The sequence below is a fragment of the Dunckerocampus dactyliophorus genome, chromosome 6 (assembly GCF_027744805.1).
Source record: "Dunckerocampus dactyliophorus isolate RoL2022-P2 chromosome 6, RoL_Ddac_1.1, whole genome shotgun sequence".
NCBI lineage: Eukaryota > Metazoa > Chordata > Actinopteri > Syngnathiformes > Syngnathidae > Dunckerocampus > Dunckerocampus dactyliophorus.
This window is the reverse complement of record NC_072824.1, coordinates 20,058,178-20,072,414: the sequence shown is the minus strand read 5'-3', so window position 1 is coordinate 20,072,414 and position 14,237 is coordinate 20,058,178. Positions and strand designations below refer to the sequence as shown.

Here is a 14,237-nt window from a genome sequence, read left to right as displayed (position 1 = left end):
TTGGAAAAGCCATTTCTAAAGCTTTGGGACTTCATCCATTTTCTATACCGCTTCATCCTCATTAGGGTCGTGGGGGCATGCTGGAGCCTATCCCAGCTGACTTCGGGCGACAGGCGGGGTACACCCTGGACTGGTTGCCAGCCAATCGCAGGGCACATATAGACAAACAACCATTCACACTCACATTCATACCTATGGACAATTTACAGTCCCCAATTAACCTAACATGCATGTTTTTGGGAATGTGGGAGGAAGCCGGAGTGCCCAGAGAAAACCCACGCGCACACGGGGAGAACATGCAAACTCCACACAGAAATGCCCAGGGGAGAATCGAACCCAGGTCTTCCCGATCTCCAGGCTGTTCCTGTATTGGCCAACGTGCGGCCCGCTTTGGGACTTCAGTGAACCATAATTAAATCCATTAACCAGAAATGGCGAAAGCATGGAACAGTGTTGAAACTTCCCAGGAGTGGCCGGCCAACCAAAATTACACCAAGAGCGCCTCACTTGCCCCAGTTAAGGTCGGTGTTCATGACTCCACTATAAGGAAGACACTGGGCAAAAATGGCCTGCATAGCAGAGTTCCAAGACCAAAACCACTGCTTAACATAAAGAAAATTAAGGCTCATCTCAATTTTGCCAGACAACATCTTGATGATCCCCAAGATTTTTTGGGAAAATACTCAGACAAAAGTTGAACTTTTTGGAGCATGTGTGTCCCATTACGTCTGGCGTATAAGTAACACTGCATTTCAGGAAAAAACATCATACCAACAGTAAAGTATGGTGGTGGTAGTGTGATGGCTGTTTTGCTGCTCCAGGACCTGGAAGACTTGCTGTGATAAATGGAACCATAAATTCTGTTGTCTACCAAAAAATCCTGAAGGAGAATGTCCGGCCATCTGTTTGTGACCTCAAGCTGAAACAAACTTTGGTTCTGCAGCGAGACAAAGACCCAAAACACACGAGCAAGTCAGCCTCTGAATGGCTGAAGAAAAACAATTTGAAGACTTTGGAGTGGCCTAGTCAAAGTCCTGACCTGAATCCTATTGAGATGCTGTGGAATGAACTTAAAAAGTCGGTTCATGCTCAAAAACCCTTCAATGTTGCTGAATTACAACAATACTGCAAAGATGAGTGGGCCAAAATTCCTCCACAGCGCTGTAAGAGACTCATTGTGATCACAAACGCTTGATTGCAGTTTTTGCTGCTAAGGGTGGTCCAACCAGTTATGTTTAGAGGGAAATGACTTTTTCACACAGGGCCGTGTAGGTTTGGATTTCTTTTTTTCCCCCTTAATAACAAAAAGTTTCATTTAAGAACTGCATTTGGTGGTCAGTTGTGTTGTCACTGACTAATATTTAAAGTAGTTTGATGATCTGAAACATTTAAGTTTGATAAACATGCAAAAAATAAGAAATCAGGAAGGGGGCAAACACTTTCACACCACTGTACTGTATACTGTGCAGTATATATATTTGACTCAGATGTGTTCATGTAAATATCCACTTGTGTTTGGACTCCATTGTTTACCAATGATTAGTTCATTTGGACATTTCCATATGTAGTGTATAAGACATGACATAACTAATACTAATATATAACAAAAATTATATATACGACACATAGATTTCAACACCAGAAATGTCAGGGAATTTGTGTAACGGATGCCAGCCTGTGAGGCTGTGCAAGTGTACGTTGGTAAAAACCTCACTCCCTCTGCCCTGAGGGCTGCGCTGAACGTGCGGTCCACAGTCCGGGCTTTCGGCCGTGTGGTCATCGCTCTCGTCTCCCATTGCAAAGGTCCTGTGTTCGAGCCCTGGAGCGGGCAGTGTGAAGCGGGGCGGGTTACCTTTGGACATACAGTACATATTCAATATGTTGAACTCCACAAGGCAGCCAGACTACTTGTGCTTTCATCCACTTCCGCATAGGAATGCATGACAAATTCACATGATGGGTAATACAGTATACAGTACATTATAGTCGTCTACAATCGTGCCATATTCAAGTTCAAACATTGAGAAAAAAGTATTTGTTTAGTTGGAATTCACATCTGACACAGTTAAGTTGAACCTTTGTTAGTCCTTGCTGCTTTGGCAAACTGCCAGTGCTGAACTGTGACGCGCACGTTTGCATACTAATGTTAAATACTTTATGTTCATTTGCACTAGTAAATGTTCCATGACTGACCTGTCCTGCAAGGGCAGATAGAAACATCAGCACTGAGGCCTTTTGTTTCAAAATGTTGAAAAAAATGAATGAATGCAGTGACCGCCTCCAATCGGTCTTCACTTAGTCGTCACAAGCAGCCTGTCTGTCACGCATGATAGGGAAGACTCTCATGCCAATTGACCAGTAGTACACAGCAAGCGCTGGTATCAAACTACTCTGTTACTTGATCTTTACTTATCCCTCTTACTAAGCACATTTTTGTTTTTAAATCTTCAATGAAGCTAATCGCCTCAACAAAGCTGCTCTGTGAAGTAGCGGCGGGATAAAAATTCCATCCATTCCTGGTGTAAGTCAAAGCTCAAATGAGCTCAAACAAAAAAAAAAAACTCCATCAGCCTGCTTCTTTTTGCTTCACTTAGCATCTGCTCCGAGACGAGTAAAAGCATTTGGAAGAGCTGATGAGGATGAAGTGTTTTGTTGTTTTCTTGGGTCTTCTGTCTGTGGGGCGTTCTGCTCCTTTATTGAGCTGTGACACTCTGCTCAAACCAATCAGCATCAGCAATGAACAAGTAAGTGCAAGTCTGCTTTCTTTTGCATATAGCCATTTGTTTAAGCTAACATCCTCCATGGCACTGACTGAAATCACGGAGGAAATCACTAACGCTATAGGCCACAGAAAGTGTGCAGCTGCAGTATTTATGGATCTCACAAAAGCCTTTGATACAATTAAACACGGCATCCTAACAACAAAATTAGAAAGGTTGGAAATCAGAGGATTAGTTTTGAATTGGGTTAAAAGTTAACTAGCAAACCGGAAGCAATTTGTGAAGCTAGGAGAATACACATCTGCAAGTTTAAATATTACGTGTGGAGTACCCCAGGGGTCTATTGGGACCAGAACTGTTCAGTTTGTCAATCAATAACATCTGTAAAGTGACGTAAGACTTCAAGTTGGTACGATTTGCAGATGATACTAATGCCTTTTGCTCCGGGCAAAGCACACAAGAGCTAATTAAAAAAGTCACTGAGGAAATGGCCATATTAAAAAGATTGTGTGATAAAAACAGACTATCCTTGAACTTAAGTAAAACTAAAATAATGCTACTTGGTAATAGCAGAAAGGACACGTACGACCAAATACAAATAGACGGAGTGGAAAATGAAAGGATGAACGAAAATCCATTTCTGGGGATTATGATAGATGAAAAAAATGATCTGGAAATCTCACATCAAAAATATACAACATAAGGTGGCGAGAAAGACTTCAATATTAAATAAAGCAAAATTTGTTCTTGATCAAAAATCACTCCACACTCTTTACTGTTCGTTGGTATTACCATATCTAACTTATTGTGTGGAGATATGGAGTAAAAGCAATCTTCACTTGCTAAATGTCCTGCCAAAAAGATCAGTGAGGATAATTCATAATGCAGCGTATAGAGAACATACAAATCCTTTATCTTTAAAATCAAAAATATTCAAATTAGCTGATTTAGTACATTTTCAAACCGCTAAAATAATGCATAAAGCTAACAATAACCTGTTACCCAAAAATGTCATACAGTACATTTCTACAAGAGAGGAGAAATACGATCTTAGGGAAAAAACAAACTTGAAACACTTACATGCGAGAAAAAAGCTAAAAACACACGGCATTTGAGTATGTGGAATTTAATTATGGAACAGACTGAGTAAGGAACTCAAACAATGCACCAAGATGAGGGAATTGAAAAAACAATACAAGCAGGTGGTGTTTGCAAAATACAAGGAAGAAGAGTCTTGAACTTGTTTTGTTGTGCTTGTCTCTATTTCTTATTTATTTATTATTATACGGATTATTATGTATATATTTTTTATTCTAATAATTGCATCATCAAATTGTTACATTACTTTATCATTATTGTATGTATTTTTAAAAAATCACATATGGAATACAGGAAGTGGATAAATGTACTGCACAAGATGTGGAACAGATGTTGGGTAGGATTAAATCGACTTTGCTTCTTTCTACTCCTTTTGGACATGTGGAATTGTGAATTGAATGATGTGATGTATTCCATTGTAACTTGCATGCATTTTCAGATCAGATGAAACACTTACCATTACCATTACCATTTGTACACAATTATTCCATTGGAATGCAAGAATGCAAATGTCTTGATGTCTTGTATTGATCCCGTTGTGCAATAGTTGCAAGTGAACGCCTGCTTTGAGTATAAAAATGCTGTAATGTGGAATGTCACACAGATGTTGGGCCGCTGGCTGTACATCGGAGGCAGCTCCGACCTCCCAGGAAGTCGATCTCTGGGCCTCCTGATGAACAACATCTGGCTGGACATCAGTGCCACCTCCCGCAGCAATGTGCTCAACATTGTCCAGGCTCAGAGAATGTATGATGCAATCACTACAACCACAATAATAAACATTGCTCAAGTAATACTGACCACTATTTCTAATATTGTGACTTACATTTCCCCACTGTCCAGCTATGGCGAGTGTTCAAGTTTAACATACAATGTGACAATGGAGAACAGCACCATGTTGATTGGTCAGTCAACACAAGCCTGAATCAAGTCCAACTGTCTATTAAAAAAAACACTATATTACTCTGTTATTACTACAGAATGTATCTTATATTACTGTGTGTGCTTTCACAGAGCATCCTTTCTACCTGAAGGAAGTCTATCTGAAGACAGATTGCCTAGACTGTCTGGTGGTCTATGAAGAAGTCAACTCCACCCAAGACTCTTTTAGGAGTCTTCTGCTTTTCAGTAAGACACACCCGTCCCTTGAATCATTGTTGCAGCACTGATTCCCACTCGGTTGTCTGTTGTTTGAGTGTTGCATGTCTTGCTTATTAATGCTTTGTTGATTATTGCTGATCTGGTGGTTCACTGTTGCCTGCCTTAGTGTGGTTTCGTTGGTGGTCGATTCTTGCTTGGTTGATGGATGATTGGTTGATTGTTGCTTGGTTGGTATGTGATTGTTTCCTGGTTGTTACTTGGTTGCCGTTTGATTGGACACCTTGACGATTTAGCCACCTTACGCCGACGTATGAAAAATTTGGCCAATACGCTGGCGTACGTCGTAGTACGTCTAAATCGTCCAAAAATTTTGTGCATGCATAAAACTTTTCCACGTATGTCAACGTATGATTCATATGTCCCGCATCCGCGGGCAATAAGTTATGCGATTGTTGACACCCGTTCACACACGTTATTTGTAAGTTACACACAAGTCGGAATACGTCAACATACAGTACCTTGAGACAAAACTGTGTCTTCTTGGCAAGCTTTGGCTGAGAGGAGACGGAGGCTGAAAAGACAAATACAAAACAGGAAAAACATTGGCAAATTGGAAAAAACAAAGACGATACAGAAAAAACAATAACAAAATGGAAAAAGAATATGACTACATTTGTGTATTTTTTTTATTATTGCTTCTCTTTGTATTTCCACACGTATTCCCTTTTAATTTTGGCACTCCTGTGATTCCATACTTGACCAGTATTAACACAGTACTAACAGTGTATCAAACCTAACGCTAACTTGGACAGTAACATGCTGTATCTCTCCATTCTTTTTGAATGTAAATACTCCTATGTGCTTTATGTTGACGTGATCAATAATGCTTGGTTAAAACGTGCATTGCTTCTCTCTGACAAAGCGCAAAAAAATAAAAAATAAATTTTAGTTCCATTCTCAGTGTCACAGTGCCCTCTACTGGTCAAGCTAAGATAGTTTTGTCTCAAGCTATGTTGACGTATTACGACTTGTGCATAACTTACAAATAACGTGCGTGAACGGGTGTCAACGATGGCATAACTTATTGCCCGTGGATGCGGGACGTATGAATCATACGTTGACATACGTCGAAAAGTTTTATGCAGGCACAACATTTTTGGACGACTTAGACGTATACCGGCATGCTGTTAACATCTACAAAACTTACCCATAACTTATTCGACGTACGCCAGCGTATTGGCCAGATTTTTCATACGTTGGCGTAAGCTGGCTAAATCGTCAAGGTGTGACAGGGCCTTTAGCTGATAAAGTATTATGTACTTGGATGCAACCAAATGGATGCACTGGCCAAGTTAATATATCATTTAGCATTTTATTCCTAACGCTCAGCTCAAAAAGTGAGCAAATGTAGCATTTTCTCTCGGCTGAAAATCTATATCACTTATAGAGAATTTCAGCGGATCATTGTGATCTCAAAGAAGCCTCTCGAATTATCTTGCGCCCAGGTCCACCATGTTCTCAATAAACGGACACTGAACTCGCTTCGCAGTACGCCCCTTTGGTTCAACCACTAGTTGAGTCGTTGAGTTGTGGCTGTTGATGATTTGATGGTTATTGGCTTGGATGATTGTTTCTTAGCTGATCGCTCTTTCTTGGTTGATTATAGCCTGGCTAATTGTTGAATGCTGTTTAGTTAATTGTTGCATTGTTTTCAATGTTGTTAATTAAAGCCTGGCTGATTGTTGCTAGTTTGATTGTTACTCAGTAGATGATGGCTGCTTGGTTGCTTTCCAGGCAGGCAACGGAGCGTCTCACCTGCTGATGTAGAGTTGCTGAGGAAACAAGCAAGGTGTCTTCAGATGCCCTCCCCACTCATGATGGACCCCAACAATGGTGAGAAGAGGCGTCAGGTCAAACATATACACACACTTGGTCACCCTATGTATATTGAGACACGATATTCTGCACAGAGCTCTGCCCAGACAACACTGAATCCTCAGATGGACTTGACGCCTTCAACTCATTGCTCGAAAGCAAGATGGCGCATGGGGTTGCAAGGCTTCTGGACAAACTTTTTGACTTCTTTGTCAACTGATTTACTTTGTATGGGTAAACACTTCTACAGTGCTATCTATAACAAATATCTACAAATCAAACCTATCTGTAGGGAGTGTCTTGCTATGATTTACTATTAAAGTTCACTCACAGAAAAGTCTTGATCTTTATACAATGTAGGCATGCACAGACCTACACTCAATATTAAGTACGCTCGTCTTTTCCAGGGGTACCCAAGGTTATGGCCTCTTTTAATAGACATTAGATTTTTAGTAGACCTTCGACTGCATCGCAAACACATGACGAAACATGCACAAACAACTCCCGGCGTGAGGGATTGAACTTTGATGCGTGCAGTTTATTGAGCTGGGAGCAGGTACGATCCATCAGTCTGGACGGAACAGCGCCGAGATCTTCACACACAGTAAGTAGACGTGCTAAGCTGCAATGTTCTTATTAATTCTTGCTGCGGTGCTTCTGGCTGCCGGGCAATCAGCTCCTCTGGCTGACTGTGGCACGCTGACCCAGCAGTTGCAAATCCAAGGACGGGATCAGGTAAGATGATTTGTTTTGGGGGTTTCATCCACAGTCTATGCATGTGATCATATGTCCTCTCTGTGCTGCAGTTCTTGGGCAGGTGGACGTATGCAGCGGAGAGCACTAACATTCCAGGATCCAAAATGCTTACGAAGATGTTTGTGGAGAATGTGTGGGGGGAAGTCTCACCTGCCAATGAAAGCGATTCCATCAGTGTGCGTCAACTTCAGAAAATGTACAGTAACTATGCTTGACTATGATATTATCCATAGCTTGGCCAAATTGTGCATAAATTGCTTTTTTTGTCGGTGAATGGCTGGAAATGATACAAGAATGTGACCAGTGAAAGGGTACGATTTTCTCATGAATTCAATAGTTCTTTACCCACACATAATAAAGATTAAAGGATTCCCTTGCCGGAATCTGTATAGTGTCCCAACTCTAAAAGAACTACTACCCTTTCTCACCAACACGTGCAGTGCATGCTTTGTTTGGGCATTTGATTTTGTGGAATGATAAGTGGGACTAAACTGACTAGTTAGTTAGGTGCATTGTTTGGCCGTAAGATAACCGAGATAACCCCCCACCCCCCACCAAAAAAAGGTTCGGCAGCTGCTACAGTGTGACTTCTAAGATGACCTTGGCAAACAACACTCTCACGATGGGTGAGTTGGACTTGTAAACATTCACATCGGCCTTGTTCCTGCTCATATTTTTGAACTTTGGGCTACAGAAAGTATGTAAACAAAGAGTCTTTGTGTTTGCGATTGGTTTCCAGCGTATCCTCTTGTTGCTTCTGAGGTTCTTCTGACGACCAGCTGCTCTGACTGCATGGTTCTCCTGTCCAATTATACCATCGGGGAAAGCACGTTCAGTGGGGTTCAGCTGATGAGTAAGGGCACATTCACACAGGCCATAGAATAAGAATAAGAATCATCCTACAAAATAATAAATTAATAAACAGCCAATTAAAGAAAACAATTTCATAGAGGTTTGAGTAAGGGCATAACATTTTAATGCATAATCTTTTCTTTGTATTATAATATTTTGGGAGGAAAGAATATTAAAATTTTTATTCCCTAGGTTCACCACGTTATTTTAACCACACATTTCTTGTAGTGAAGTATTTGGTAGTGTTTCCCTTTTAAGAAATCATCTTTAGAAACTTGTAAAACTTTTTTTTTGGTTATCAAGCCATTTTGGAAGGTTTCAATAAGTAGAGGTCAACGGAAAAACTAGCTTCTACAGTCAACTTGCTACAATCCGGCGTCACAATTTGGTGAATACAAATTAATGTATGATTGTAAATCTTGAGTAGAATTACAACAGACAAGCGAACAATGGCAATTGAAGAGAGATGGGGAGGGTTCTGGACCTGAATGTGATCTAATAATTACAACAGTTTATTGCAAGTGTTGATCAGAAAATCGGAGGAGAATGTCATCATCAAGCTAGCTATTTGCTATTTGCAGGTGGTCTCAAGCGTAGCCCCGTGCAAATCTAATGTACACAAAAACGACATTTGCTCCTTGCGACAATTGAAAATGCCATTTTTAATCTCACATTTATCTTAGCATAATCATATGTACACATAAAAAAATTATATTTAATATGTACAATATCAGTCAAAAGTTTGGAGACATTTTTGTGTCCAATGAGAAAGTGTCTCTAACATTTTGATGTGTACTGTATATCTCAGGCTGAAGTACTTTTAAAAGACTGACTCCTTTAAAGTAGAAAAAAAAGAACTAATATGTAATCTTTTTACAGCAGTTTTTTGGGAAGCTGACATTTTACAAACAAAAATAATACATAAAAATCAATGTTGCTGAAAATCATTGACCCACATCAGGGCCTAATATTAAAATACTCTTAGAAATGTATTTTAAAATGGGACAAAATATTAACATATACTTAAAAAAAAAACAACTTTTCAGTTTCCAGTTTTATATACTTGTACTTTGGTTATTATTATACTCATTATTCAGAGCTGATTGGCTGGGGTAAATCACGTGGTACCATTACCTTCAAATATTACAAATAATAAAAGAGAGTGACTGATCTCCACGGGATTAAGTGATGATAAAGTGTTATATTTGACATAATTCTAAACGCCATGTTCTTGCGTTTACTAGCCAGGCGACCCAAAGTGTTGGCTGCTGAGATGGACGAGTTTAAGAGACAGGTGGACTGCCTGAACTTACCCCCACCAGCCATCCTGGACTCAGAAAAAGGTCAGAACATTGAACTTTTGTATTATTTGTATAACGTGTTCACTCTGAGGCTGTGGATGTTAACTAATAGCTTTGAAATCAGAAAATCAGATTTGATTGATTGTTGTCTTCCCAGGAATGACTTTCGTTCAGCCACTCTTCTTTCTTTAAATTCCACAGGCTTTTGTCCAGACGACTCAAAAGACACAGAGACCACCGACCTGACCAGCATGATTGCTCATTCCGACTCAGAATATATGAAACTATTCGAGAAGCTGGTCAGCAGTGAAGCTGGAATAAAGACACTTTTGGGTTTGATTAGCCACTTTGAGCCACCTGCATAATCATCTCCTAAGAGTGACCCAGATACAATAAAAGATAATAACTTTGACAGCCAAAAGATATTGGTGAATAAATGCATGATTAATGATGAGCAGCTCAGTGACAAGACTTTGATTGAAAATACACTCCTGATCCAAATTTTAAGACCAGTTGACAAATTTGAAGATGAAAAACAAGAATTGACATTTTGCACTGTTGGATTCTAACGAGGTTCTAAGTACAGCTTCAAAATGCGGGCGGGCTAGTACCCTCAGCTGTGCGCCTGCTCCTGCACTTGCTTCGCGGACTTGGCCACGCCAGCCACCACCAGCTCCTGTCCTGGCTCCACGGCTCTGCTGCCCACCTGCAGGAGTGACGAACCTTTTTTACCTGCACTACACTCCCGTCTCTGCGTCCTGGGGCCACGACCATGCCTAGACGTGACCGGTAATTTCCTCCCCAGGAAACAACATATCCGTTGGGCCAAACGTGACAGGCTATTACTGGAGTAATAGAGCTTTGGATGAAAGCACACTCTATATGATTACAGTTCCCATGGCGACTGTTCATATACACGAAACCAGACAATGTATGAGGAATGCTTTAACATGTTTATTTCTGTCCTGGAAAACAATGCACCCCGTCTCTTGGTAATGGATTGATTTGCACTGCTAGCAAGCAGACAAGGTAATGGTCAGCTCGCGCATGCGTAATGCAAAACCGCACAGGCTTCAGCGCTGTGTTGCCAACTTGGAAACTTTGTTGCAAAATCTGGTGACATATTTTCTCAAGAGCGACAAATCTAGCTACTTTTTCTGGAGTTGTTGGAGGGATTTCTGGTATTTGAGGACTTAAAAGTGAAAGCACGCATTGATCCGTACTTTGTGTTGTCACTGAGCAGCAGCAGGTGCTCCTAAGACATCCACCCCACCCCCAAACCAGTCACAAGCCCCATGCTGTTAGCTCAGTGAAGCTCCACACATCTATGAATCACACGTGTGCGAGGCGCGATGTCCCCGGGGTGGATCTCAATCCTGTTTTACAGAGCGGGATCCAAAACGTAAATGTTTCTTAAATGTTCATTAAATTACTACTACAGTCAAACTTGTCTATAGCGGCCACTAGAGGGAGACTGCAAAAGCGGCCGCTATAGACAGGTGGCCTCTATAGACAGGTTGGCGGCCATTTTGAATGTTGACCAGTTGAAAAAAAAAAAAGGGGGGGGTGAAATGAATGTTGACCAGTAGAGGGCACTGTGGGACTGCGGATAAATGTTGTACAGCACTAGGCTTGTTATTATCTACCACCCACAGAACAAAGCTGTGCTAGTAATGTCTTTTGTCTTTTTTAATATTTTACTTTTTATACGGCAGAGTGTCATTACAGCTTTAGTTCATCAGGAAGTGACGGTGGGCGTCCCGAGCAGGAGAGCTAGGCTCAGTGCTAGCTGTGAGTTTGGAGAGAGTTGGGAAGTGTGTTTATGTTGGCGTGGATGTAAAGTCCTGCAGTGTTCTCCGCTGTTAATAAAGCCATTAAAGTGCATCGGCGACGTGAGTCTCTCCTTCCCCACAACAAGCGGCATTACAGTATTGACCAGTGCACACCAGGAAATAAACGGTGTCATTTCTTACAGGCATTGGCTGGACAGCTATGTAGTGGGGCTTGTTTAACCTTTGCCTTGTGGGCAAGCAGGAAGGAGAGACGATGCTGAGAGATGTGTGTGTGTTCTGAGCTGCTGTCTGGTGGCCGCGTTCAATAAATAAAGTTGGCAGAAGCAACAGGAGAAGTTTCCTTCTTTGCTTCGGAGCTGAATAACACTGACAAGTTAACAGACTAGTAGCGAACGGAAAAGAAGACGGCTTTTTTTGTGTCGAATACAGAAGATGAGGACTTTGATGGATTTGTGGATGAGGATTGATCAAAAATAACGTGAGTACATTCTAAAATACTTCAATTAAGTACAACCGAACTCAGTTTTGCCTCCGCTGCCGCATGCATGCTAGCGTGTTTTTTTTTTTATTGTAGCGTCGCTGGGAGTCCTGTTCCCAGCCTAATTTGCGGTAATGTTTTGGTGCAAATGCTCTTAAAGTTACATGTTTGACCAGGAAATAGCAAGCTCAAAAGAAGACGGCTTTTTTATGTGGAACAACTGACAGTTTGTGTGGATCTTGTGAATGATTGTGACTGAGCTAGGACTCAGTATTTAAAGTCTACACACAACGGCTTCATTGATTGAAAAATGAAACTTTTTCGTGCATGAAGCTTCTACTTGAGTTGGTAATTTGGCCGCTATATGCGGTCAGATATTGACCAAGGGAAACAAAATGGGTGGCCGCTGGCTGCGTTGGACAGGTGACTGCTATACACAGGGTCTATAACATGTAAATTTGCTGCGGGGGATTTTTCAGTGTCCGCTATAGGCAGGTGGCCGTTCTATACAGGTGGCCGCTAAGACAGGTTTGACTGTATTTTATTAGTATGAAGTGATCAAGTTTACTTGTAGTTCTAAATGTAATTAAGGTGTTTTACCCGCTTGTTTGTCTCTCCCATGAGGTTCTGTTTTTTTCGTCAAGTATCTGATAAAACATAATATGCAAATTAGCCAATGGCGTCATCTGGCGACTTCTAGGACAGCAAACAGCTACTTTTCTGGTTGGCAACAGTGCTCAGTCGCGTATTTTGACAGCGATCGTCGTTTGAGAAGTTTCTCCGAGCACAACATCAGCTTAATCGTTCGTAAAGAAGAGGTAAGTCTCAACGCAATTAGGAAAACCGATGTGAATTTCAAGCTGACAAACATAGACTTCTGTTAGCGTGGTGATCTTTTTCGCTTGTTAGCTAGCTAACGGAGAGAAGTTGTGTGAAAAAGTCCACCAGCTAAAGTTTGCCTTTAAACCTGTGTGCGGCTTTCTAGAGTCAGGAATAATAACATTGCTTGGGTGATGGTTATTATAATGGCGTATTGTCACGTCTTGCCGGCAAGATTTTAGAAGCTTAAAGAGCAGAACATTTCACGAGCAACCCATATTTTAGCGATGAAAAAATCAAAAGTGAGCGTACGCACTCGGTAGGAGACTCCGTGCGGACGTCCTTAAAAAATTTCATATGATATCTGGTGTATTTTCATTCGTATACATGTTTGTTAGGTAGATAACTTCATCATCTTCTATTTTATATCGGATTTATATTGAGTGTTGGACCACACCAAGTCAATTCATGCTAGGAAAATTAAGTACAATTTAAAGTCAATTTCAAACTCATGGACGGGACCTATAAGAAGATAAAATGTATATGGAATAACTTCAGCGTCATATGGAATATTAATTTACTTGAATATCTATCTGCAGTTGAAATGTCATTAAAATTGTGTATTCTGTGTTTTTTTATTCTAAATACGACACGTCGCGTTTGCATTGTGGTGAGTGGGGGGTGAAAAGGAATACACTGCACTGCAGTGTGAGGCATATACATGAAAAATATGACACTTGAATTTCTTCCTTGGACTTTTTGATCATAAAAAGACATTTAAATGGCCACTCTGTTGACTTTTAAAACAGATTTTCACAGCCTAAGTTATTATATATTTTGTAGTACTGTTGTCTGTGGGTCGAACACAGCTTTTGGCTCGACTGTTAAAGCAATGAGGACCGAAGGCACTATTTTCCGGTATAAAATCCGCTCTAACTTCTTTAATATTTGGGTTAGAGAAGTGAATGAGGTATCAAATTAAAGTTCAAGTGATGCTTTGTCATATCAAATTAATCCCAGACTTTAGTTTACACATGTCAAAATGTTGTAACATTGCTAAATTCAGATATTTGTGAATGAAGTAGTCATCTCCATTGTTAGCACGTGCCTAAAAATATCTCCAGCTATACACTAGGTCCCCAGCTTACGAACATCCGACTTGCGAACATTCGCGGATTGGAACACAAGCCGACTGGTCTATATTTTATTTTATTTTGCCTTCTAGTCGCTCCATCAGTATTTATACTGCTACATGCTTGACCAGTAGAGGGCACTGTGACACTGCTAATGGGACCAACAGACGCTGGGCAGAGAAAGCTAAATGGAAAGCTAAATTGTAGCTGATTGATACAACCCGGACAGAGCGTGTGATTAAAGTTTATGAAGAGTTAATAGGCCTGCTTAATTCTACACCACCCACAGACCACTACCTCTTTTAGAAGAG

At 40.8% G+C, this 14,237-nt stretch overlaps 1 protein-coding gene across 1 annotated transcript; it reads left to right on the top strand.

The window, feature by feature from the left end:
- The first annotated feature begins 7,321 nt into the window (after window positions 1-7,321).
- On the top strand, window positions 7,322-10,157 carry LOC129182958 (uncharacterized). The gene is made up of 6 exons (XM_054779652.1): window positions 7,322-7,529; window positions 7,601-7,746; window positions 8,115-8,176; window positions 8,290-8,403; window positions 9,647-9,745; window positions 9,905-10,157. The coding sequence occupies exons 1-6, from the start codon at window positions 7,422-7,424 to the stop codon at window positions 10,066-10,068; spliced, it is 693 nt and encodes a 230-aa protein (XP_054635627.1). The 5' UTR covers window positions 7,322-7,421; the 3' UTR covers window positions 10,069-10,157.
- The last annotated feature ends 4,080 nt before the right edge of the window (window positions 10,158-14,237 follow it).

Coding starts and splice junctions, on each gene's coding strand:
- LOC129182958 (XM_054779652.1), top strand. CDS start 7,422: ATGTTCTTATTAATTCTTGCTGCGGTGCTTCTGGCTGCCGGGCAATCA. Junction 8,404..9,646: donor CAGTGGGGTTCAGCTGATGA/GTAAGGGCACAT, acceptor TGCGTTTACTAG/CCAGGCGACCCAAAGTGTTG. Junction 9,746..9,904: donor CATCCTGGACTCAGAAAAAG/GTCAGAACATTG, acceptor TAAATTCCACAG/GCTTTTGTCCAGACGACTCA.